Genomic DNA, 27,469 nt, shown 5'->3' with positions numbered 1-27,469 from the left:
CATGTCTTACTCTTAACTCATCAGCCATAAAGAGCTCCTTTAGGACAGTACTCACTCACTCACTCACTGTGGAATTCCTGGAGCAGACCCATTGGAAAGAGATAAATTATCCACACTTCTTCATCATTGTGAAGGGGACTAGAGATTCCATCCCCTCCTGGATCTTGTAGTATGGAAGTGTGTTCAAGGAATAAATAATATTCATTAAATTGTTAATGCTATAGTGTATTGTGCTTTGTAGGGTGGCTGATATGGCACAAAGTTTTCAAACATTGACATGGATTTGATTTCAAAGTGTTAAGAGTTAGAGAGTTAGAAAACAGAAAAAAATCAAACAATATAAACAGATGCATAATCTGATGCACAAAAAGAATTGCTGACCAAATGGTACATTTGGAGAGTTTCAAAATAAGTTAACCCTTCACATGTTGAAGAGACAACTGGGTAAAGGTGAATGTGCTATTGCAAGCTTGTATACTTCTCTTGTGGAGAGGTGTAGAGTGAGAGAAGATGAGAGAGGGTGACAGACTTTATTGTCATTGATGTCACAGTGAATGTACAGAGGCTAGCTGCAATGTGACAGTTCACTTTACAACAGGTAGAGACACCCTCCTATAATGTGAACAACACAGAAAATTGCAAATCCTGGAGGCTGAAGGTCTTGCATAGCTTTGTCTGAGAAGGCATCAAAGGAGTTGGCCAAAGAAGAAGAATACCTGCAGATGTGGTATGCTTTGCTGAGTTCAGATTAAACAATGGGCCATTTCTGCGGTTATCAAACAAATGTAAAAATGAACCCCGGGCTGATTGGGAAACAAGTTACAGCCCATGCAGGGAACTTTGCCCCATGCACCATTTACTCACTATACCCTACTCTGAGATTGTGGCTTTTCCATTGCTTAATCACAACTCAGTTAGGCATACAATTACTATAATCACTACATGACAGGCAGCTGCAGATCTCCACAATGCAATGAATTGCCACCTTCTGATGATCTAAAAAAAGAATTACCATATCTGCTTAGACTCCATTTTATGTAATGTGGGAGTCCCATGATTTTCCTCTGATTTCCTTTCCCCTTTGACATTTTAGGAAGATGACTGTTATATAGGTACTTATTCTTCTAGATGCTCTTCCTAGATATTGCAGTCCAATTACTGATGATGTTACATGGCTGTTAAAACTGTACAGAAACTTAACTGACAGTTTTTGCTTCATGAATTTCCCTCCAGTTCGAAAATAATTTTCAACTTTCCTGTCCCCGTATTAACTCCTGCTGCTCATTTGCAGGCTGCATTCTGGTATCTCTCCTGGCTACCAATACCAAGTTACTAAGAATATAGCTTATAAGCAAACCACCTTTTATATAAGCTATAATTGGCTGCTGCAAGGTACCATCATGACTTTACATCATGCAGAAACACTCTGACAACTTTTTGGAGCTTTTCTGGTTCAGTCCTCTCTGCCTGATTTACTAACCTGCCTTATTTGCTAACCTTTGGTTTGCCAGATTATAATATCATTGCTTCTGTGTATTCTTTAGGTTTTTCTGCTAAATTTCTTGTAGACCAATTCAGTTTAGAAAGTTAATACTTTGCTGCCAGTGGTCTGCTAGATGTTTCATTAGACATTCTCCTGTGCATTATATAAATATTTGTTTTCACAAATATTCTCTGTTTTTTAGAATTATCCAATGATTCAAATTCCCTTACTCTAAATAGAAACATGTTCCACAGTCTTGCTATACTTTGAGTAATACCTTTAGTTCTAAACAAAGTTCTCCTTTTTCTTATAACATGTTATACTTTTAATGTTAAACAGAAATCTGTCCTCAAATGTACACCATTATTAGCCCTAAAAGCTAGGCTCAGCTTACCACTTGCAGTCCTGCAAAGAATGATGTAAAGATTTAGATATTTTAATCTTTCTTCATAACTTAAATTCGTAGGTTCATAGGTTCATAGGTTCATACTAGGCTATCTGCCCAAGGGCATTTATAAGCCTAGCCCATAGTTATGTGGCTTTCGCCACCCCTTTAGTTTGAATAAAACTATGCCTATTATTTTGCTGTGCCTCTGTCAAGCAGTGACACTGAAGTAATCCCTGGGGTATATCTGCGATCTCCCATCCATTGGTCAAGATTCCTCTTGAACAAGGCCAGCGAGGTGCTCTGCCTCACATGTACCGGGATTTTGTTCCACAGCATAGGGAGTCTCTGGGTGATGAATCTGTCCCTCCAGCATGTTCTATTAATAACCGTGTCAAGGTTTAAGTCTCCTGCCCTTGTGGTTCTGAGGGATCTAGATTTTTTGAGGTGAAGCATATTCATCAAATCTGGGTTTGACATGGCCTTATATGTCAGGCACAGGTCACCTCTGAGCAAGCGGTATGAGACTGAATAGAGCTGGAGTTCTTTCAGTCGGGCAGCATAAGACATATTTTTGAGACCCTTTATCCTTTTGGTGAGGAACTTTTGGGGCCTTTCCAGCTGCTGCAGGTGTTGAGTCAGATACATTCCGAATGGGGCATTGTACTCAATCATAGGTCTAATGAGTGATGAGTACAGGGGGACGATGACCTCCCTTGATCTAGATGTGAATCCCTTCATGATCAGGTGGGCAATGTAGAAGGTTTTCCTAACTACTTTAGCAACATGAGTGTCAAACGAAAGGCTACTGTCAACCTGGGTCCCCAGATCCCTGATGACTTCTTCTGTGCTCACTGGATTGCCACCTATATGGTAGCTAGGGGTAACCTTGTTTTTCCCGAAGGGTATGACTATGTATTTCTTGGCGTTTAACTTTAGGCCATGGCTCTGGCACCAGTTATCCGTTTCTGTGAGGCCCTTCTGAAGGATATCTGTGTCAGATGTGTTTTCGACTATGGCGCCTAGTTTGCAGTCATCTGCAAACTTTGTCAGCCATAACCCTCCTGTGTTTGCTTGTACTTCAGAAAAGTAGATGCCGAACAAGAGTGGACCCAGGACTGAGCCATGTGGGACACCACTTGTGACAGACTTTGAGTCTGACATGGCTCCAGCAACTCTGACCCTGTGGGTTCTGTCACTTAGCCAGTTTGCAACCCATCTTGTGATGTATGGGTTTACATTCAAGCTGATGAGTTTTTCGATGATACCTGAGTGGGGTATTGTGTCGAAGGCCTTTGCCAGGTCGAGGTAGGCTGTATGGACTGCCTTTCCCTCATCAATGGCCTTGTTGACTGTCTCGAAAAAGTCAACCAAGTTTAAAAGGCATGATCTGCCTTTGACAAAGCCAAACTGGGTTGGATCCAAAGTCTGCAAGTTCCCTATGTCTTTATTTATGAGTTCCATTATGATCCTCTCCATGGCTTTGCAGATGTTCTTCGTGTTTCACTGTTGCAGTCATAACTGTAGGGTGCTCTTGCCGGCAGGCAGCCCAAAGTCGGCCAGAATCCCAAAGTCTGGGTCCGGCGTCGGCTGTATAAGCTAGTATCCTGACGTCAGTACGCCTTGGTACATAGCCCTCAGCCGACGCCATCTTCTCCAGTCTTTCTTGCCGTGCGGTGGAAAGCAGCTCGCAAAACGTTGGTTGGCGATATTCGAACAGCGTATTTGGTTGTTGTCGGTCCGAAGTTCTTACTTCTCTTCTCAAAGCTAAGTACCCCGTTGGGGAATCTTTTTCTTGTTCCTCCGATGTCAGAAAAAGTTAATAATTGTATAGCGTGTGGGAAACAAATACCTCATAAAGATTTCCACTCTTACTGTCTACCTTGCTTAGGCCCTGACCACGACATTTCTTGTTGTCGGTTCTGTGCCAGGTTCAACTCTCGTACTATCAAGCGCAGGTACGATTGGGCTTTAAATTATTTTGGCAGACGCTTCAATTACAGAATGTCGTCGGACACTACCGGAGTTCAAAAGAAGCACAAAGACAAAGACAGGCCTCCGAGGTCCAAACAGGACTCTTTACAGCTGGTGCCAGCGTCCGGTTCGGCTGTCGTCAGTGAGGCGCTTTTGCAGCCCCTGTCGTCCGCCACTTCTGAACCGATGGCCGATACGGACTCCCATGGGGAGCCATCAAGGCCCACTATTTTAACTGCTGCAGGACCTTCGGACGTCGCTCCTTCAGATGGGTCTGGAACCGCTGTGCAGGTACCGGCTTCTGAGGGGGTTTTCAGGCCTACTCATATTACTATTTCAAAGGCAAAGGCAAAGACAAAGACTCCTACTAAGTCTAAAGTTTCAGCTCAAGCTGCTTCTGAATCCACTCCCAAGACACAAAAACAATTATTGAGGATGGCTGAAGATTTGCTTACAATGATTAGGGGTTCTCATCCCCCTCCTGAGAAAAGGCCTCGACAGGATGTTACTCTGGATTCCTCTGACCAGGCTTCTGTATCTTCTGTTTCTTCCTCTGATCAGGACTATTCCTTTCCCCTTATGAGGATTCGGATGCTGAGGATTCTTTGCCCTCGGCCTCTCCGCCTGAGGATTTTTCTTTGGGGAAACCTTGCATGAGATGAGGGAACATTTTCATTGGGAAGGACAGGAATATTCTGCTTCCAAAAAGAGGCTTAGAGAATTTCTTCTTCTTCCTCAGCATAGGCCTTTAGCTATCCCTCCTGTCTTGGACATTGTAGATGATGCTTTTTCTGAGGCTAATTTGAATCCTGATTCCATGCCTCCTGCTCCTTCTAAGCCTGATAGATTTTATAGGGTTCCTGACTCTCATTTATTTTTATTTAAAAACCCTTCTGCAGATCCTGAAACTGTTTCTCAGGGCTCTAAGGCTGCTAAGGTTGCTACTTCTAAAAATCCTATTCCCTCTGAGAAGGATTCTCGTGCTTTAGACAGGTGGGGTAAAAAGGTTTATACTTCTGCTACCCTGTCTGTTAGGGCTTTGAATTGCCAGTTTCATATGTTTAAATATCAGCAATTTCTTTTGTCTGTTTTAAAGCAAAAGCTTGCTTCCCATCCTGCTTGTGCAGAGGATAAGGAACTTCAGGATGTTTTGCATGCTACTGAACAGGTTAACAAGCATAGCTTACATTGTGGTTTTGATGCTTTGGATGCTTCTTGCAGGGCTGCTGCCTCTGGTACTGTGATTAGGAGACATGCCTGGCTTCGTGAATAAAGTTTACCTGAACAGGTTAAGGCTAAGTTATTAGATGCCCCTGTTCAACAAGATGTTCTTTTTGGTTCTAAGGCTGAGGAAGTTATTAAAAAGATGGAAGAAAAGGCAAAATCCATGCAGACTGTAAAAGATTTCTTGCAAGTTCAGCCTCCTAGATTTTCCAGGAATTGGCCCTCTAAAAATTGGTCCTTTCCCACGTCTGACAGGCCTCAAAGGGGAAGATATAGACGCTCCAGAGGTCGTGGTCAAGGACAGACCTCTTACAGATCTAGACAATGGACTGCTTCTTCACCTAGAAGGGGAGAAGACAGATCCCAATCTCAAAGAAAGCAAACTCAATGACTCTCTCGGTTGGGCTTCAGGACCCCTTTACCTGGACGCCCCTCTCGGAGGAAAACTGTCTCTTTTTTACAGAAATTGGACTCATATTATACAGGACAGATGGGTATTGAACGTGATTTTAAAAGGTTACAAGTTCCACTTTCACACTTTGCCAAGGACTCACGGTTGGCCAGATCTGCCAAAACTTCAATGGTCAGAGGCCTTAACTCAAGTGGATGCTCTTCTGGCCATGAGAGCCATAGAGCCTGTTCCACTCTCGGAAATGGGAAAAGGGTTTTATTCAAGGCTGTTTCTGGTTCCCAGAAAACAAAACTCATGGAGACCTATTCTGGACCTTTCTGTGTTAAACACCTTTTTGGAAATTCCAAAGTTCAAGATGCTTACTCTGCAACAGCTAATTCCAATGCTCTCTCAGGACGCCTGGATGGTGACATTGGACTTAAAGGAAGCCTATTTGCATATCCCTATCAGACAAGAACGCAGGAAATTCCTCAGGTTCAAGGCAGGTTCGAGGCACTTTCAATTCTCTGTTCTGCCCTTTGGTTTATCTACTGCGCCCAGAGTCTTCACCAAGTGCCTGGCACCAGTAGTGGCTTACTGCAGACTTCAGGGGATCCAGATTTACCCCTATTTGGACGACTGCCTTATTCAGGCAGACAGCAAAGATCTTCTGCTTCAACATCTGGACTTTGTTCAATGTCTTCTCCTACTACTGGGATTCTCAGTGAACATAAAAAAGTCACATTTGATCCCTTTTCAACAAATGGTATTCTTGGGAGCCCTCTTAAATACAACCTTACAAAGGGCCTACCTCACTCCAGAAAAACAAACTCAGCTGGCTTCTACTTTCAACACCTTGGCAACTCTATCTCAGCTCACTGCAAGGAAATTCCTGCAGGCTCTGGGCTACATGGCTTCCTGCATTCTGTTGATTCCAAACGCAAGGCTTCACATGAGAAAGCTTCAATGGTATCTGAAAAGTGTATGGTCACAGCATTACCACGATCTGGATATTTTGATTCCTCTGATCCCCTGCCTCCAGAAGGAGTTCCTCTGGTGGTCCAGGGCTTGCACTTTAAACGAAGGAAAACCTTTTCATCTCCCTCAACCTACTCAAATCCTAACCACGGACGCCTCGGATTATGCTTGGGGAGCACACTTTCTAGACAATTGCCAGCAGGGACCCTGGACAAAGGACCATCTTCACTGGCACATCAATCTGAAGGAAATGTTGGCAGTTCAAAATGCCCTTTTAGCCTTCAAAAACCTTTTACAACCAGGGCCTCTGCTAATTCGCACAGACAACACCACGGTCATGTGGTACATCAACAAGCAGGGGGGTTCTCATTCATACCTCCTTTGCAGACTAGCTATGGGTTTATGGGACACAGCTCTAAATTTGAATCTGCATCTCCAGGCTCAATTCATTCCAGGGAAACAGAATCTCTTAGCAGACAGCCTGAGCAGAAACATTTCAGATCCTCACGAATGGATGCTAGACACCAACTTGTTCAACAGGATTACTGCATTTTGGGGATGTCCCCAGATAGATCTGTTTGCATCCCATCTCAATCATCAGCTGCCTTGCTTTTGCACCAGGTCCTTCCACAAAACAGCATGGAGAGTGGATGCCCTGTCCTTCAGCTGGAGAAACCTTTCAGCATATGCCTTCCCTCCTCTTCCTCTACTGCCTCGGGTACTACTGAAGATAAAACAGGACAAGCCCAAGTTCCTCATCTTGATTGCTCCAAATTGGCCTCGACAGTTTTGGTATCCAACCTTAAAGCTCCTGTTCTCGGGGCCTCCTTGGATTCTCCCACTGAAACCTTCGCTTCTGTCCCAGCATCAGGGTCAGTTACTACATTCCAATCTCAAGACCCTTTGCCTGGCAGCTTGGCTCTTCAAAGGAATTTGATTTCCTCTAGTCTTCCCAAACAAGTTTTGGATGTTCTTTTGGAAGCTAGACGGCCTAGTACTAGGAAATCCTATGCCTCTAAATGGAAGAGGTTTTCTATTTGGATGCAGGACCGAGGCTCTGATCCTCAGGCTCCTGATCTCTCCTCTATTTTGCTTTACCTTTCGGAACTTTTATCTAAAGGACTTTCCTTTTCTTCCATTAAGATACATGCTTCTGCTATCTCTGCATTACAGTTCTGATCCTCCTGTTTTTCACATCCTTTGGTGAAGCAGTTCTTGAGAGGGGCTAAATATTTGCGGCCTCCAAGGACCCCTCCTGTCCCTGCCTGGGATCTTAATTATGTTTTAGAAAAACTTACTTTGCCTCCTTTTGAGCCTGCTGCATCTTCAGATATTAAGTTTCTATCCTGGAAGACTGTTCTTTGCTAGCATTGACCTCTGCCAGAAGGGTCTCAGAGTTGCAAGCTCTCATGGCTGTGGAACCATACCTTATTTTCCATCAGGACAGAGTATCCTTGAGGACCAATCCTACTTTCATGCCTAAGGTGATTTCGAAGTGGCTTTAAATCAGACAATTCACCTTCCTACTTTCTTTCCAAATCCTCAAAATAAAGGGGAAAGGATTTTGCATTCATTGGATGTGCACAGACAGTTACGATTTTACTTGGACAAGACTAAAGATTTCAGAAAGTCTAACCAATTGTTTGTTTCCTTTGCCTCCAGTTCTCTTGGAAAACCTATTTCTAAACAAACTATTTCCAAATGGATTGCTTATGGAATCAGATTTTGTTACACTCATCATGGGAAACAGTTTCCAGGGACCATTAGAAGTCATTCTACTAGAGCAGCTGCTACTTCTTCAGCTTTCCTCAGAGGAGTCCCTACCAAGGATATCTTGGAAGCTGCCACTTGGAGTTCTGTGCATACTTTTTCCAAGCACTACAATCTCCCTTGTTTTCTAAGTCTAGGGCAGGCTTTGCCTCTGCTGTCTTGCAGGGTATTCTTGCCTCCCCTTCTTCTATCTAAAGCCTCCTCCCCCTCTACACTGCTTTGGGATTCCACCCTACAGTTATGACTGCAACACTGAAACACGAAGAACATAGTACAGTTGTGTACACCTACCATAAATGTAGATGTTCGAGTGTCTTCACTGTTGCAGTCGGGGTTTCCTCCCTCCTATCCCTCTTTTTCTCTTATTTGTGGTGTATTTGTGTTTCCTTGTTGGATTCATTTTTGATTTGTTGGGGACTTCTGACATCTAGGGCAAGAAAGGCTGGAGAAGATGGCGTCGGCTGAGGGCTATGTACCAAGGCGTACTGACGTCAGGATACTAGCTTATACAGCCGACGCCGGACCCAGACTTTGGGATTCTGGCCGACCTTGGGCTGCCTGCCGGCAGGAGCACCCTACAGTTATGACTGCAACAGTGAAGACACTCGAACATCTACATTTATGGTAGGTGTACACAACTGTACTATAAGGCTTGTCAAGCTAATGGGATGGTAATTTCCAGGGTCGGTGGAGACACCGCCCTTGTGAAGTGGGACCACAGTCGCCGTGCACATCCTGAGGTGAGGCTAAGATTAAACAGCTGTCCTAACTGCGGGTTTAATTCCTCATTGAGTTCGTGGAGCACACAGCCAGGGACACCATCCGGTCCCATGGATGCTGTGTTTTTTGCCTTGGAGTGAGCAGTTCTCACCTGGGCGTTGGAGATGTTTGGGGGGGCTACAATCCTCTGGTATAGATATCTCCTTTTGGGGAGGGGGAAGTTTGCACTGAACCTGTCAGCCAGTATGTTGGCAATGTGTGTAGGTTCAGTAATCTTCACATCATTTTGAACTAATTCTGAGCATATCTGGGAGTTTCCTCCTAGGTTTCTAACATAGCTAAAGAAGGCCTTATGATTGTCTTTTGAGTCCTTGGTGATTTTTCTCTCAAAATTTGCCTTGGATGATTTTATGAGAGCTCTTAATTTTTTACTTATAATGATCAAAGGTGTCTTACCTTTCAAGGATTTTGCTCTATCTTGTAGTAGCTTCCTCCTTTTCTTGTAGAGCTTGTTTATGGCTGGGGTCCACCAGACTGGACGCTTGCCTTTGGTACAAAGAGTCTTAGTTTTGTTTGGGATTGCCTGATCCATGCAGTCCTGTAGGTGCTGGTAGAAGGCATTTGTAAGTGATTCAGCGGTTTGAGTAATGTTTACCACTGGCTCAGGGGCCTTAAAGGAGACCACACTAGTTTTTAGAAGTGTGAAGTCGGCTTTTGAGAAGTTTTTCACTGTGGTCTTTTTTATTTCAGGTGGGGGCGGGATGAGGACCTCCAGCGAGATTAGTTTATGATCTGATCTCACCAGTGAGGGGTATACTTCCGGTGTTGAACATTCTTCATATACTTAATCCTTTTAGTATATCTCCTTTGGATTAACTTGATGATCACAATATCAGTGATAGATAATGTATAAGAAATTAAATTATAATCTATAAATGGTCTTATTAATGCTGTTCATTTTGCTTTAAGTACTTTTGGTTCTCTGGAGTCAACTGAAGTAAATATTAGTTCCATCTTTCTGATGGCTTTAGCTTTGATATGATGTATGTGAAATGTAAAGGATAATTCATTACGTATGAGTGTCCCAATTCCTTAATATATTTAACAGCCTCCAATTTTTTTCCTCCCACTTATCTTTATTTCTTACAGTCTCCAAATTGTTTAACTTTACATTTTTATAATTAAACTGGAGGCCTGTTTTAGATGTCCATAACTGACTTGTATTTAAATACATATTTAAATACATATTTAAATATTTCAATTCCTTTGGGTTTCTGATCTCTGCCCCAATTTTACAAACATCTGCATAATTACAGACCCAAAATTTACTTGATGTGGGTCATACTGAAAATACTATATTGTACAATACTGGGCCTAGAATTGACACTTGAGGGACACAAAATTAGTTGCTTACCAACTTGATGTTATACCTTTAGATTATACAAATTGTTCTCTGTTAAAGAGACATAAATCTGGACATTCTGTGAAAATCTGTGCAGTTCAGAGGAATGACCAAGTCTACTTTCTCCTCATCTCTCATAGAACTTGTTTTTGCATAAAAATCGATTTGACATATTAAGGTCAATCTACCCCTAGTAAACTGCTTATCATCTAAATTGGAATATATATATTTATTCAGTTTAACTGAATGTTGAAATATAGATCTCTCAAAGCTTTTGCCTGTAATTAAAGTTAAACTTAATTGGTCTATAAATCACCATTTGCTGCTTGTCACCTCCATTAAAGATGGGTATAATATATGACTTTTTTGGTCACTTGGATCCAGTCCATGTTGTAATAACTAATTAAGTATCCTCTTGAACCTGTCTTGCTAATATATGATCACGTGTTTCTAAAGATTCAGTCCTTTGCTTCCTTCTCGCTTATGTCAGATCTCTGTGCAAAGATCTCCTGTCACAGAATACCTCATCTTATTTGATTATGATATTATTGATTTGTCTTCATTCTCTTTCTCTCTCTCTCTCTCTCTCTCTCTCTCTCTTTCACATCATAACATTAATTAAATCTCCAGCATGATCTTGACCCACAATTTACTGATTTAAGACTAAACAGATTATTCTTAATTTGGGTAAACTAAAACAACTTTTGTGGTACCCCTTCCAACTCAAGCAGGTTCCATCAAGTAAGAGATAGTCACATCAACTAAAACTAGAAACTGTCTTATCCTTTACGTACCTAGGTATGTGAATGGCTTGTTATGAAACACAATCTTGTTTAACTCAGAATAAATAAAACCAATTTTTATTTATTTACTAATTGATTATTTTTTTGACTGGACTAGTCCCAATTGGCACAACCTATTTACGTTCCTTAGTTCAGAAGAATAGCCATTAAGAAGGGCATATTATAATCCCAGATAAAATATGGTTTGCCATTTGTGATGACTTATCTATCAGCAGTCTGTATGAAAGGGTGCACCAAAATGTCACCTTACATAGAGTCAGCTGGCTTCTACTAAGGGAATAGGCATAGCTACTGTGATGTACAATTAATATTTAAAGTGCTGAAACTATGTTATATCTCTCCTCTACCCTATAAGATGAGACCAAAAGTAAACTCCTTGTTCTTTTTGATCTTAGTCTATTAGAGCTTAGATTCTTCACATGCAAACTGAATATTTAAGAACCAGTAACCATGCCTTCTCACTTCATGGCCCAAAGACATGGGATTCGTCACCTGCATCATTTAGAAATTGCTTTAATCATAAGGAAATTTTGCATCAAATTTGCTTTTTTGGATAAAATAAACAGCAGATTGCAGATGCTTTTCTCGCCTCACTGAATGAGTTTCTCTGAAAATATCCCAACCCTACAATCATGCATTGCTTACTATAAAATGGTTTGTAATTTATGTGTGAATCCCATTTGCTTATGTTGTTACTTTCTGTCTGTTCCTGATTAATATTTTGACTTAAATATTTATGATGTTTTGTAGTTATTACTGCTTTAATCTTAAGCTGCGGTGGTGCAGCGGTTAGCGTTGCCGCCTCACAGCAAGAGGTTCTCCCGTTCGATTCTTGGCTGGAGCGCCTTATGTGTGGATTCTGTATGTCCTCCCCACGGTCGAGTGATGTTAAAGACATGCAGGTAGGTGCGAGTGTGAATGGGCATGCCTTCGTTGAAGGGTGGGCGTTGGGCTGGCAACTCGGCACCGTAAAATCCACTGCCAATCATGAGTGGACCGGATTTCCGCTGTGGCAACCCCAACCGGGAAAAGCTGAAAGACTGCTTTAATCTTATTTGATTTTTATTTTCCTCTTATAATTTTTTTGAATTTGTTTTCTCATGGGCTTGTAGTTATGCAAGCATCTTGCATAACATAGGTTATCATGCTATAGTATTTTATATGTTGTATTGTGCATGGTACAGTCTGCTATCCCAATTAACGTACATTAATTGTGGAATTTATGAGCACTGTGCCCTATGGAGAAGGGGTAATAAGCATTAGAATGGTGTACCAACGCTGTTGTGAGTCATACAGACAGCCACGTATGGAGTTAGATCTTTGTACTCTGACTTGCCCCATTGTTAATGCAGCACACATGTAGCTGGTCCCATCATGATCTCACAAGATTCAGCAAATACTACACCATGTATGTGCGAGTTTGTCCTAACTGCATGACTTACAGGGACAGAATAGTGTATGTACAGTTGGTATAGTGCATCTGACATGCTAATCCCCTTCCCTTTTGAAGTGTGGCTCATCATACATAGCTAAACAGCAATATTAGTGACTGACCACAAAACAGAAACTCCTTTGCATAGAAGAAAAACACTGCCAGCAATGGACTTCCCTGTGGTGCACGCAAACCTTCTATTAAAGCCGGACTTCCCTGTGGTGCAGGCAAACCTTCTACTACAGCCATACATTTTCAGATTCTCCACACAGTGATGCTGCAGATTTCCCACCACTGGGAGCTCATACAAAGCCAGATCCCCATATTACCATATTGTAGTAATGATCCTAGCACCTCTGTCATGCTAAATGAATTAATATGTTTTGTCAGTCTCCATGTGTTATGATGATGGAACACAGTACAGCAGGGAAGAGCTGCTTGGTAATTTATAACTGAAACAGTGTAGTAAGCAGCTATTCCATGATGCACTGTGTAGTACTGCCATGCTAAATAGTTTATCTTCCATCTATAACTCCAGTTGCACATAACACACCATTGTCTTTCTTAAGGTCCAAACAAAAGAGATCTCACCACGGCAAATGCTTATATTACCAATTCCAAAAGACCTTAACAAAATGTAATATCATCTATGAAAAACCAACTACAAACCTGTCTTAATGAAGGCATCATTGGAGATATTTGAAATATCCCATCAGGACATACAAGTTTTCTAGCACACTGGAAATATCCCATCAGGACATACAACTTTTCCAGCACACTGGCATTTTGAATCCATAATGACTCACATGTCTTTACTAATATGGTCAGGTAAGTAAACCACAGATTACTACCTGTGTATGTGTATGGGTATATCTATCTATATATGTACCGATGATGTAGACAAAAGCACAACTGTAGATAGATAGAGATTTGTATGGATCTAGATATTTGTCTGGAAAAATATTTTATTCAAACTGAATTGTTCCTAAGTTTTGTTTATTGAACCCGCGGTGGTGGTGCTGCGGTAGCATTGTCGCCTCACAGTAAGACGCTGTCCGGTTCGATTCTCAGCTAAAGCATCTTCTGCGTGGAGACATGCATGAATGGGCGTACCTTCGTTGAAGGTTGTGCATCAGGGATGGTAACTCGGCACGTAAAAGTCAACTACCAATCATTAGCGGACCTGAGTTCCGCTGTGGTGACCCCTAACCGGGAAAAGCCGAAAGACGCAAAAAAAATTATCTTACTAATGTCATCAAATATTCTTGTACACTGTACCTGTGTCATTATTTAAGAAAATGCCATCCCATATATTCTAAGGAAAAAATTGAAACAACGTGCATTGTGCATTCAAAATACAGACATGCCATCCCAAAAAAATCAGCAATGTCTACCTAAATCAAACATTTAAAAACAAAACTTATTGAAATTAAAATAGAAATGTAAATAAACAGTGAAAAATAAAATAAACATGATCCACAACTAGAGAATCAGAGTAGCATTACCAGCAAAACAGATCCAATTCTAAATGTCCGTACTAAGAAAAAGCATAACTAAATTATGAAAGTTATGAATCCAAACAAACCCTGACTCCACTATAATATAAGGCAACAAATTAACTGACAGGGTTAAAAAACTAAAAAAAACTTACTTTAGGACAATAATAGAAATCACCCATTTGACAGTCTAGCCATAAAATTCTGAGGAAACTGTGTAAATCCCTATTCAGTAAAACTCTTTATTTGCTTACTATCGTACTAAAATAAATTTTATTTTATTTATTTATTTTGACATTTGTTAACCGGGTACGTCTGAATGAGCATGAGCCCATTTTCAGCGAAGGCCAGGGTGAAAAGCTGCATACAGAAAAATTACAAAAACAGAAATACCATAAAGTACTGAAAGCTTTGGACACGACAAGCATTAAATATGAAAGAAAATTATACATTCCAATAAAATCTCTCAGTAAGTGCAAAATAGTTCAATCCTCAAGCAATGAATGAAATGAGTATAAAAGACATGTGTGAGTAAGTAAAGATACTAAGAGAATCTTAAACGTGCACTAGAGAAATAAAGCAAATGGGCAAGCCCTAGGTTGAGGCAATATGGAATAAAAATACAATTTAGTAAAGAGTTAGCGTTAGGTTGGGTTTTGGCAGGACCAAGTCCATGAGTTTAGTAGAGACTCTTTTAAAGCTTTTTTGAAGTTGAGGATATTGGATATAGTAATGACGAACAGAGGAAGCTTGTTCCAAGCTGAGGCCATGGAGTAGCTGTAGAGATTTATTTATTTATTTATATTTGTTGACTAGGAGTGTCCGACTGGATGTAGGTCCATTTTCAGTGGAGGCCCGGGGAGAAAAGCTCCACAGTTAAAATAAACAGACAGTAGTTACATTGGATTACATAGCGATTAACAATGTACATCGCAATTACTTACAACATATTTACAGATGAAGAACATAGTACATCAGTAGACAACTAGAATCTTTATCTGTGAAGTACATAACAGACATTAACAAATGTTACAAGAAGAAGTTCCTGCTGTATAATAAGTACTGGCTTATGACCATCTGAGCTTGATATAATCAAGGTAGTTAGTGGAGTGGAAAGAAAGGTAGTGGTTGGATGGGGAGGGTGATATTAAGAGTGGGAGTTACAAGGGCATAGCCAACATGTTTTTAGGTGCGCTTTTAGTAAAGTTTTGAAATGGGTGCATGATGGTATGGAGGTAATTGTGGGTGGGAGGGAGTTCCATAATTTGGCTATGGTGCAAGAGAATAGTGCTTCACCAGCAGAGTTATTGGCTTTAATGATCTGCAAGTGATTTTTGTTGCTGGATCTTAGTGGTCTGGTGGTGCGATAGGGTTGGAGTAGATTCTGGAGGGATGGGACATTTAGTGGATGATTTACTAGTTTGTGGGCGAGTGAGAGTTGATACCATTGAAGGAGGTGAAGGAGTTCAAGCCAGCCCAGTTCAGCAAGTGAGAGACAGTGGTGACTACTAGAGATGTTGGCCAACTTTTCTTTTGGGCTTATAGATTTCCAAGAGAAGTGGACCAGCACTGCGGAGAGTGCAGTTTGGAGTATAGAAGGAGATGAGGAATTAGATGGTGGGGCAGGAGGTGGGTTTGTTGATAAAGGAGTGAATAAGGAGTAGTTGAGCTAGTAAGAGGTGGTGCGGAAGTTCAAGCCAGTTCAATGATATGAGAGAAAGGCAGTGGTGTGAGTTGTAGGGTTTATCAGCGAATCTGGTGACTTTGTTATAGATGAGTTCACATTTGGACTTTAGAGCGGATTGTAGGTTGGTTAAAATCGGTGAGGCATATAGTAGACTGGGAAGAAGAAGAATGGCTAGAGAAAGTCTAGAGTCCTTGATGAAGATTTTTTTTGTTTCTGTAGAACAGGCCAAGTTTATGGTGGGTCTTTTTTATGGAATTATGGATGTGCAGATCAAATTTTAGTTGATCATCAATTATACGCCCAGGACCTTGGTGTGTGTTTCTTTGTTAATTGCAGTGGTGTCAGGGGATGTGATAGTAAATGAAGATTTAAGATGAAAAAGAGATTTTGGGAGGAACAAGAGAAGTTTATTTTTTTTTTGGGGGGGGGGGTTAAGTACAAGTTGATTTTCAGTTAGCCATCTTTTGATGGAGTTGAAGGAGTTTTGGATTAAAGTGTAGAGATGTGAAAGATTATCAGAAGTGCAGATGACAGTGGAATTATCTGCATATTGTCCAAGAGAAAACTGAGAACAGGAAGTATAAAGACAGTTTGTGAAGATGTTAAATAGTGGAGTTCCAAGAGTTCCAGAAGTGGATCCTTGAGGTACACTGGCATTAACTGGGAGGAAGGGTGAGAAGGAAGAGAGCCATTTGACGGATTGCTGTCTGTTGATAAGGTAGCTAGAGAACAATCTAAGAGTAGGATTAGAGAGACCAATATCAGACATTTTAGTGATGAGCTTGGGGTGAGATACAGTGTCAAAGGTTTTGGAGAGGTCTAAAAATAGATTGGATACTAGTTTATTGTTGTCTCTGGCTTGAGAGATTGTATGGGTGAAGGACATTAGAGCAGTGGATGTGCTATGGCTAGGTGGAAGCCATGTTAGGTAGGTCTGAGTAGATTTTCTTGCAGAAGATAATCAATGTACTGTTTGTATATGCATTTTTCTAGTTTTAGAGAGGGGAGACAGAATGACTATGGGCCTGTAGTTAGAGAGGTCAGTAGAATGGCCTCCTTTGTGGATTGGTATAGTGTAGAATTGTTTCCAGATAGAGGGGACCGTAGATTGTTTGCTGAGGGAGAATACGGTTTTAGTTTGTTTAGTAGTGATTTTATCTAGGCAGTAGGGGCAGATTTGAGTGAAAAGGTGGTTTTATGGCCTGAGGGAGAGGGAAGAATAGTGAGCTCAGTAGTGTGACTATTCTTGGTTAGTTTGCTGATGGAGTCAATGAAATATGAGTTGAGGGTGAATGAGGGATTTAAATTTTAACCAGTTTTTCCATGCATTATCTCTCTTGTGTATAATGAGAGCGGGTAGACTGAGAAAGCCAAGGTGTGAAGAAGGATTTTACTCTGATTTTCCTAAGAGGAACAAGGAAATTGAGAATGTCAAGAAAAATACTGTTAACTTTGTGTACAACATCCTTAAGGAGTAGGTTTAATAGGAAGGAGTAGTTTGTGGAAACCAGTCTATTGTTGAACTCACCAGGGTTGAAATTAGTAAGACTATGGCACTCTTTGTATTTATGTTGTCTAAAGTGTTGAGGAGAGTACCTTTGAATGCAAATGGGAAGGTGGCCACTTAAAACACCAGGTAGAGTTTTAGGGTTGTGGTACGAGTTTGGATTGGATACTAGGATCCAGTCTAGGATACAGCTGGAGTTGGTTGTCTTGCTGTAGTGGGTAGGGGTTGAAATAAGTTGTGTGAAGCTGTGGAGATTAATACTAAAGTTAGGGGAGTCACTGGTCAAGGTCTGCCAATCAATGTTGACATCAGCCAGGATTATTATTTCATATGAAATGTAGTGATTTAGGAGAGAATATATATATATATATATATATATATATATATATATATATATATATGTGTATATTTATTGATATATTTTAAACACACACAAATGCACATGTACATACATATATGTAGGTCCTTATATATCATGTATATGCAGTTGCTACGTGGGTGTGCTACACAAATTATGTCTAATGTTGTGAATGCATATATATTATTTTACCAAAAGTCAATAAAGGTGAAAACTGGGAATTAAATAACTCTACTCTTTTCTATCCCTAATATAGTAAACTCCAAGGTCCTGGCTTGAGTCTGAGAAAGTATATATCAGATATGATTTGTTATTTGTTCTAGATGCCGTTGATTAGGAAGACTTATAAGTTACCATTGGTTTTATATGCCCACAGTAGACTTATTTTTAACTGGCATTTTATGATTTTTCTGTTTTGCAAGTTTTAAATTATGCATGGTTTCATTCTTTTTTAAAGAATTGATTATTAAATTATGCATGGTTTCATTCTTTTTTAAAGAATTGATTATTGTTTTCCTTCCTGCTCAGCTTCTGTGTTCCACAGATCTTCTGCTGCCCTTTTCTCACCCTCATCATTACTCTTCAGGCCATGCATTCCTAGCCTTCCTGCAGTCTAACCCATCCTAGTTATATGCATCAGCATCTTTGAAAACATAGTGTTATAGCTGCAGACACCTGAGGCTAGGGATTGAGGTTTGTAGTCATCAAATCATCACTGCATCATTTGGAGTGACCAGGCAGTGTCATCTTTTTGGCACCTAGTCATAGATCCTAATCTATGATTCCTGCGTCCAGTAAATGGCAGTGAGCAAATTTGCATGTCTTTGTGTGCATACTCCAGTCCACCCTGTCAAGCTTCCCTGCCAGCTGTCTGATGAGCACTGCCATTCTAGGCTTCTTGGCCTCTGCCTGGTGTCACAAATGCAGTATTCAAATCCCACATTCTTACCTAGAAAGGGAGAATGGGTCGAAAGCTTTAACATCTGTTTCCTTCATCTGAATATGCTGGCTGCCGAGGCTCATAAAATTGCATCTCCGGCAGTATAAATATATACCTTTACTTCTGTACCAGCAGACCAGCTTGATTTCACTTTTGAATGTCTTTTATATTGATGGTAAACTCTTAGCAGCTACAAGTCATTATTATTGTTATCCTCCTTTTTTTCATTTTTACACAGGGTTTGGGTGTCACATCAACATTAGTCAATGTGACCAAATCACCTAGAGCCAATGTTTACACTGCTGTGTGGCTTGCACAGTTGTTTTCTTGTTTATCAACCATTGCAGTATGTTTGTCTTTAAGAACTTAAAAATTAAGCTGGTCTCAGATGAATCTGCAACACCTGTTAATGTGTATTGTGAAACATCCAAGACTAAAAATATGGAAAGTAATTCTGCTTTTCATTTAGCTACTTCAAAAATGAACACTTGCACGACTTGCTTAGTTTGTTTTTTTTTTTGTTTTTTTTTTCAGCCAATGTGTAAACCCTTTGATCTTGTCTGTGGTCACAATGGAGAAACATATAGCAATATGTGTGCTGCCTACGCTGATCGTGTTGCTGTGGATTACAGTGGTCAGTGCCAAGCTGTTGGTGTTAATTATGATCATGGTTCCCAAAGTGCATGTGCCACCATTACTTGTCCACCCCTCTCAGCTGAAGGATGCAAACCTGTTGTTCCACCAGGTAATTCTAGCAAACTGATTTGTAGAGCATTGCAATCAGAAACATTACTTGCTATACATTTAAAAGTCCAGAAAGAACACATGCTTATTGCATTTTTTTGTTTTATGTAATATGTTTTGCTTTTGGTAATCTCCATTGTTCCTTATTTATTTTGCATAGTAGCTATATTCTGTCTTTGAATTTAATACAAACATATGTCTAACATTCAGTTTTCTGTTCATATTTTGTATCATATGGAGTACTTCTTAAACACAAATTTTGGCATCTGCTTGTGAAATCACATCCTTTATTTATATCATGTGGTTTCAAGCTAACTTGATTTTTTTCTTACAGATTATGTGTGTAATTAACATACCAGTGTTTCTTTGAACAGCTGCCACTGAAATGGACCTTAATAGAAAACTGTCATCTCCATAATATTGTGTTTTTAAGTCTGCTGTTACATTTCAGGATTTGAGTGTTTTATTATGTCAACTAATATTTTTTAGATGTGAGTGCAGACTCTTGACTCCCCTTTTTGCCACTAATGAACTGTTCCATAAGTAGCTTTTTTATAATATAAATTTTTGTAATGTACAATAGTTACTCATTGTTACTAGCTCCTTCTATGTTGCTATTTCTTTCATTCTAAAAGCAGTATTATGAGTTAAATGGTGTAGTAGACTGGAACTTTTACAGAAGATTTGTGTAGCTTGTCTGTAATCACAACTAATTGAAATTAGTTAATGGTGGAAAATTGTAATATGGTTATTGTAAAGAAAAGGTCACTTTCTGTAATTACACATTGGTTGGTCATACAAAGCCCAAAAGCTATTCATGGGTAATTAGTAAACAGCTTCCACTCCTGTCTAGTCCTATAAGTAACATATTTTGTAACATGGTTTTGTAACTTATCATTAGTTAATAAATATAGTTATTATGAACAAAATATGTGAACTGTCTAAAGGTAAAATTTGAGAGAGAGAATAACAGTTGCAGGGGAGAAGCCAAAAACAAAGAGATTAAAATAGATGACTCAGAAAGTTGAGGTAGCAAGGCATCTCCTCATCATAACAATAGTGTTTTGTAGCTCAGTGTACATGGTACTGTGCATTCCAACACACAAGTTGCATACAGACTATATCACACTGTCGTAAGGAGACATAGCTGAGCACACAGTTCAGAAGTGGAGAATGTACCTACCATGTTTATTTCATGACTGCAAGTCCCACTGACTTGTTTCCCAGCTAATTGCCATTCATAAGCCACATCAAACACCAAGGTCCAGTAGTAGAAATAAAATCCTTTAATTTAGTGTAGAAAAACGTTATTAATTTTGTGCTTTCGTCCAGTAACACCCACTAAATTTTAACACCTGGATCAGGAATTTGATTTGTTTTTGGCTGGTTTTGGCTGGTTTGGCTGTTTGATACTGCCATTCATTTTGTCCTTCATGAAGTTGCTAGCACTGCTTTGGTGTCCCCACTTTTAGGTCTACTGCCCATAGATTCAGTTGCACCATCCAAAGTAAGAAATGTTATCTGTGTGCTGTGATACTGCCACAACATGTTTGCTCAGCTTAGTTTCATTGTTTCATTTTGTGTTGGTTGTAATAAGACTAATGCCACCCATGTACCACCTTGCTTCACATAGTAACCTAGTACTGATATTGCTGCTTCGGCCAGCCCCCGCTACATGTAGAGATCACAATTTGAATGCCCATTCATGCCTTCCTATGCAGCTGGTGTAAAATGAGCAACCAAACTTTCGGTTGACATAATGGTTAAGGTCTTAATCTCACAGATACAAGGTAAAAGGGTTTGATTCTGATCTGTGGATATTGGCTACACTTGTAATAGTCTTCAGTCTGATAGCCTAATATTTACTTATGCTTTCTGTTTTACGTACTACATTTTGTTTTCTCTTTAAAGAAACCTGCTTGGCCTGATGTTTTTGTTCTGTGTGAGAGATAGACACTTACATTAGCTAGGTTGCAAATTGTACATGTTTTTTTATTGGTTAAATTATTTGAGTGATACTTAAATACACAGTGAATTTCTGGGCCTTTGTCTTTTGCTGAAAAGATTTCAAGCTTGCAAAAACTAAAGCACTGTTGGTGATTCCCTGCTAGGTTTTCCCATGTAGCCTCCCTTTTGTTGAGCTGTTTTTTAAACCTGGTGATTTTAAGCTGCCCACTCCTACTGCAAATTGAGCTTAATAAGTTCCTCCCTTTCTACACTCTTGTTGATATCTTGAATTATTTATTTGCCGTTCCTTGTGCTTATATTATATAAATAACCCTGATAAACCTCAAAATTGTATATTGTTGGTCTGTCTTTCCTGCTAAAAGTAAGTAAAATTAAAATGCTGAGTGCAGGTTTTAGGCCCTTACATTCAACTAGGCCCTTACATTCAATTTACTTGTGGTGTGGTGTACTGAGTTATTCAAGATTTTCCCTCTAGTCATATTCAAACACCATCAAGGGCATTAGCTAGAATTATTAATCAATCAAAGTCAGCTTCTGTAATTTCGGAAATACAGCTTGGTAGCACAATATATTCTAAAACCGCAGATATTATAAATGTTTTTGAAAGAATATACTCGGATATTTACGCGGATCAAAAGGATCTATCTTTAAATGGATCTACTGAGGAATTTTTCCAGAAAATTAATTTTCCAAAAATAGATGACATTTCCCAAGAAGACCTAATTAAACCTATATCGAGGGAAGAAATAACTGATAGAATCAAAAATTTTAAGTCATATAAGGCACCGGGGCCTGATGGCCTGACTGCTGAATTTTATAAAACTTTTTATGATATTCTGGGTAAAATACTATTGATTGTATTTAATTATATAATTAATAATAAAATTAATGATATTCATTTTAACGCATCAAAAACTATCCTTATACCTAAAATGAATACTGATACTCAAAATCCGGATAATTATAGACCAATCTCACTTTTAAATGTTGATATGAAAATTCTGACTTCTATCTTGGCTAATAGATTGAAAAGAATTATGAATCAAATAATTTCTAGCGAACAAGCTGGTTTTGTAACTGCCAGACAAACAAGTGATAATACATTAACATTATATTCATTAATTTCTTATGCTAGGCAAAAGAATTTAAATATTTATGCACTCATAATTGATGCGCAAAAGGCTTTTGATAGGGTTGATGTAGGATTCTTGTTTGACACTTTGCCACAGTTTAACATACCCAAGGAATTTATATCATGGTTACAAATTTTATATACTAATCCTTACACTACGTTGTATATTAACAAAAGTTTCTCTAAAAGAATACAACTTAAAAATGGAACACGACAGGGCTGTCCCTTGTCTCCCTTGTTGTTTAATATATATTTAGAACCTTTATTTTTATATATTAAACAGAATGTATATCATAATCCACCCATATTATATGGAACAAAAATATCCATGGCGGCGTTTGCTGATGACCTTAATATTTATTGCACAACACCAATATCAGATACTGAAAAATTACTGAAAGCGGTGGAGAACTTTATGTAATATCTAATTACAAAATTAACCTTAAAAAAACAAGTATATTTCCCTTAAGGACTCCAAAACCCTTTTCACTTCTTTCATTGGTGGGACAGGTTAAATCTGAAGAGAAAATTAAATACTTGGGTATTACCTTTTCTACAGATGATAAGGAGTTTTATAACACTAACATTAAATTAGTCTGGGATCACATAATATTAGACTTTAAAAGATGGAAAAATCTAAAGTTACCGGTATTAGCAAAAGTTGCAATTATTAAAATGAATGTTTTACCCAGATTATTATATATATTTAGATCTGCTCAAGTATCCATTTCAAAAGGGTCTTTTAAACAAATTCATAGGGAATCCGCTAAATTTATTTGGGATCCAAAAAAGACCAGAATATCATATGACAAATTAATGACCCCAAAAAATAAAGGGGGACTAGATCTACCAAATTTCGAAATATACTATTTAATAATAAATTCAAACAGAATCTTGAGAATTGCTAACTATGATATATCTAGCAATAAATGGACACCAATGTGGGTAATTGTGAACTATAAACATATCTCAAATTTGAATATTAACCCCAAAGCAGTACCTTTTTTAAAAAAGGAAATGATTAAATCGTATGATATAATGGAGCATATTAAATTATACATAATCTCAGTACAGAGTTTGTTCGGATCTCTAAATCTTATCCAGCATATGATGGTGTTCCAGCCTTTTCATAGAAATCCTAACTTGAAAATTAATAATAAACTAATAAATCTTAAAACTTTTCCTCTTATGATGAATCTTACCTTACTTGATATTTATCCTTACTTAAAAGAATCCATTAATACAATAAGACAAGAAATGAACCTGCCCAAGTCATATTCAACTATTTTGAGACAGATTAAGGAACTAGCTATAAGTTATTTTGATGACTTTAAAATTAAAGATGAGGAAATAACAAAATGTTTTAACTTATGGCAATCTCTTCAACAAGATGTCAAATATATAACAGCCACTAATAAATTAATAAAGGATTTCAAATTTCAGAATTCAGTACGTATTTCAAAATATTGGAGGGAGAAACTACCACTTACAGAGGATAAGCAGTTCATCAAGGCAATTAATCTAACAACGAAATCAATATCTTTCCAAAAATTAATGTATACTCAACTTATGATTTTTGGAAATGCCTACTATACTCGCCTCAGATTGCACAAGTTTAATTCTAAAAACTCTCCAATCTGTCCATATTGTACAGATCAAACAGCAGATCTTCTTCATATGTTCTGGAGCTGTAAATGTATCTATAAACTCTGGAATTCGTTAAAACTGCAACTCCAAAAGATGGGATATCAAAGTTCAACACTTTCATGGGAATTCACGATATTACATATCCCTCCAAAACAACTTCCTAGGTCCCAAATCATTATATTTATTAATATTTTCTTACTAATGAAACTTTATATAGCTACAAACTGGTTAAACCCATCTCAAATTTCATGGAACAATTTTAGGACTTTAGCAATAAGACATATATTAGCTCACAAATTACTTTTGAAGGACCATAATAAAAATATTAATAACCCAAAGATATGGGAACAAATTTTTAATGTCATACTGGCATAATATATGAAGATCGAGTGTATTCTGAGACATATCTACTAATTACGGGAAAAGATGTTAATAAGTAAAGGTTGAGATAACTGATTTATGTTAAATTCTTTTATTATATATTTCTGTATAACCTGATGTTATATTTGGAGGCATTCATGTAAATATTGTATATATGTTTTTTTGGGATTGAACTAGATAGAATAGTTAGAAAGTATTAATAATTTTTTTTTTTTTTTTTTGTTTTGTTTGTTTGTATGGAAAATACTAAAACAATAAAGATTTATTATGGAAAAAAAAAAGATTTTCCCTCTAACCACTCCTACTGCCTTCTCATTTCCTCCACCCCACCCCCCTTATTTCTAACAAGTTTATACTGGCTACAAAGTAGTACAGGCACCATTTTGAAACCCAGGTGCTTAGGATTCCCCATCTCTCCCCCCTTGGCTGACCTGGAGTGTCTCACAATGTAAGCTTCTTCATTGTATGGATTTTTTTACTGGTTTTGTGTGTAACTCAATGACCTATTTCTAGGCTCTGATACTGCACAGACTGCTCTATTTTGTTGCAGAAGCTTTATAAGTAGCTAGTGACTTTACTGAATTACATCCTACTATTTGTGTTCTAAACTGAACCTGTACCTAGAGAAAGTGTATAGTCATCAGAGCAACTACTTGCCACATATGTTTTTAATGTTTAAGTTGCTCATACACATTGAATAAGTGCATTTGTAACCTGAATAACTTGTGCTAGCTATACTGAAATTGATTTTACTGACTATTTTGCAGTTGTACAATGATGAATGATTAATTAGTTTTTCTAGTATATCTTTAAAATCTGGCAAGTGTTTATTATATTCTCTACTACTAAGTTTTCTTAGCCATAAACCATAGTCCACTCTGAAGTGTGCTATTTTTACCCCACAAACCTCTCTGATTGTACTGTTATAAAATAACTGCCTGTTGTTGCCTTAATGCTTGTCCTAAAATATCTGCTTTTCTTTTTTTCTAGTCAAACTCTTCATTTACCTACACTAGCGTACTGCATCTCCTGCAAAACAGTGTCTATGTGATTGCATTTGGCCACCACAGTTTCTAACACCAAAAACTTTTTCTCTCCCGACAATTAAACATTATAGGTTACAAACCTAAAAAAAACATTTGTTAAGCTCTCTTTCTACCTTGCTGTTAACAAAGTGAGTCACCATTTTGGTCAGCCATAGGGCTCTTTCTGCTTTATTTTTTGCCTCCTTCCCCTGTAACTAAAGTAAACTAATTCATACGTTTGTCTCTCTGACCCTAACTTTTACAGCTATACCTTGTACCTTTGTGGCTTTCTAACACTCAGACATAGATTTCTGTTTGAAAGTTTTATTTATTTGTCTGACATTTCAACAAGTAACCCTGATAAAAATCTCAAAATTGTACATTGTTAGTCTGTCTTTCCTGCTAAAAGTAAATAAAATTGAAGTGCTGAATGCAGGTTTTAGGCCCTTACATTAAACTAGGCCCTTAGATTCAACTTACTTGTGATGTGGTTCTGCCTACTCTGCTCCCCCTTGCTCCATTCTTCTCCCACCCCTGAATCCAACCCACCCCAAGTACCACCCCAAGTATCCTCAAATGTATACTTTCACCTCGTTGTCTGGTCACTCCCACAGCCCCCTCCCACCACAACTTGTGCTCTCACCCTTTCACTCTTCCCACCATGTCACCGATCTTCCCCTTTTCCCCACCCACCTTGGCCTGCATCTTCTGTGGCTTTCCTCTCTCACACTTAACTCTTTCACTCCCTAGCACACCTACTATTTCCTCACATACTCACTATTTCCACCCCTCGATACTGTTCCTTCCCTCACACTGTTTATTTCTACCCACCACACTGCCCTAATATATTTCTTTATATTTTTCCCTATAACTCTTCCCCTCCTTTTTCCATCACACAATGCTACCCTTACTGCTATTTCTCCCACTTCTAATCTCACTAGCTGTAAACACTTCCTACCACACTGAGCTCCATATCTTCCCCTCTTCCCCCACCTTTCCCTTTCTCAGACCTCTTCCAACATATAACCAAGCTCCAGTGACTATTGCCTCATCTCTTTTCTGTCTCTCCCCTTTCAGTTTCTTAAATTTAAACTCATGGCCTACCCCGCTCTTACACCTAAGCTCAAACTCAAGTGCCCCATTCCCTTTACTGACCACCCTCACCTTTTCCATTTTGTCTTTTCACTTCTGGTTTCTGGTGACATCCATCCTAATTCTGGTCCCTCCCCCTCTCCACTCCCCCTCCACCTTCTGTCCCCCCCAAAACATCCTCAAATATCTCCAGCCTCAAACATCTCTCTATCTCTGCAAAGAACATCTAAAGCCTAAACAACAAAATGTCCGAACTTCACGCATGATTGGCCCAACACAAACCTCATACCCTGACCCTATCTGAAACCTGGCTAAAACCTCATATCAGTTCCTCTGAATTTCTCCCACCTCAATACAATATCTTTAGGTCTGATAGGACAACCAATAAAGGCAGTGGGGTGGCTATCTTGTACTCTCTCTCACTAACACTAACACCTATAGACATTCCCCTGCCTAGTTTCTCCCATGCTGAACTACTGCTTCTAGATTGCCACATCAATTACTATAGGAAATTTGCTATTGCCTCTGTCTATATCCAACCAGGTAAAAACATCCCTATCATTGAACATATACTCTCCTGGATAAACACCTCCATCCCCTATGAAACCGTCATTCTTGGAGATGTTAATATAGATTGTAACTCCCTTATTGGTAACTCACCCCAACATTTCATAAACCTGTATGGATTTCATAAACCTGTATGGATTCTCACAAATGATCACTACCCCTACCCACTACAGTAAAAATGCTACTGGTTCCACAGTTGACTGGATCTTGATCAACTCTCCAAACAACTGTTGTAACCCTTCTACATTCCCTGAGTCTTTTAGTGACTATTCACCCATCTCCATCTCTATCTTAAGGTACTCTCCTCATCTCTCTAAGCCTCATCTCTACAGAGATTGTAGGAAACTGACTAACTTTTCTCCT

At 38.9% G+C, this 27,469-nt stretch overlaps 1 protein-coding gene across 1 annotated transcript in view; it reads left to right on the top strand.

The window, feature by feature from the left end:
* The window catches only part of RECK (reversion inducing cysteine rich protein with kazal motifs), a 1,724,192-nt gene that overhangs the window by 1,568,429 nt on the left and 128,294 nt on the right, over nt 1-27,469 (top strand). Inside the window, exon 18 of the mRNA XM_044065108.1 lies at nt 19,085-19,295. Coding sequence (XP_043921043.1) covers nt 19,085-19,295 — 211 coding nt within the window. The remainder of the gene's footprint in view (nt 1-19,084; nt 19,296-27,469) is intronic.

This window comes from Protopterus annectens, chromosome 3.part0 (genome assembly GCF_019279795.1).
Source record: "Protopterus annectens isolate FY-2018-M chromosome 3.part0, PAN1.0, whole genome shotgun sequence".
Taxonomy (NCBI): Eukaryota; Metazoa; Chordata; order Ceratodontiformes; family Protopteridae; genus Protopterus; species Protopterus annectens.
The sequence above is the reverse complement of the archived record's forward strand: the minus strand, read 5'-3'. Positions and strand labels throughout refer to the sequence as shown.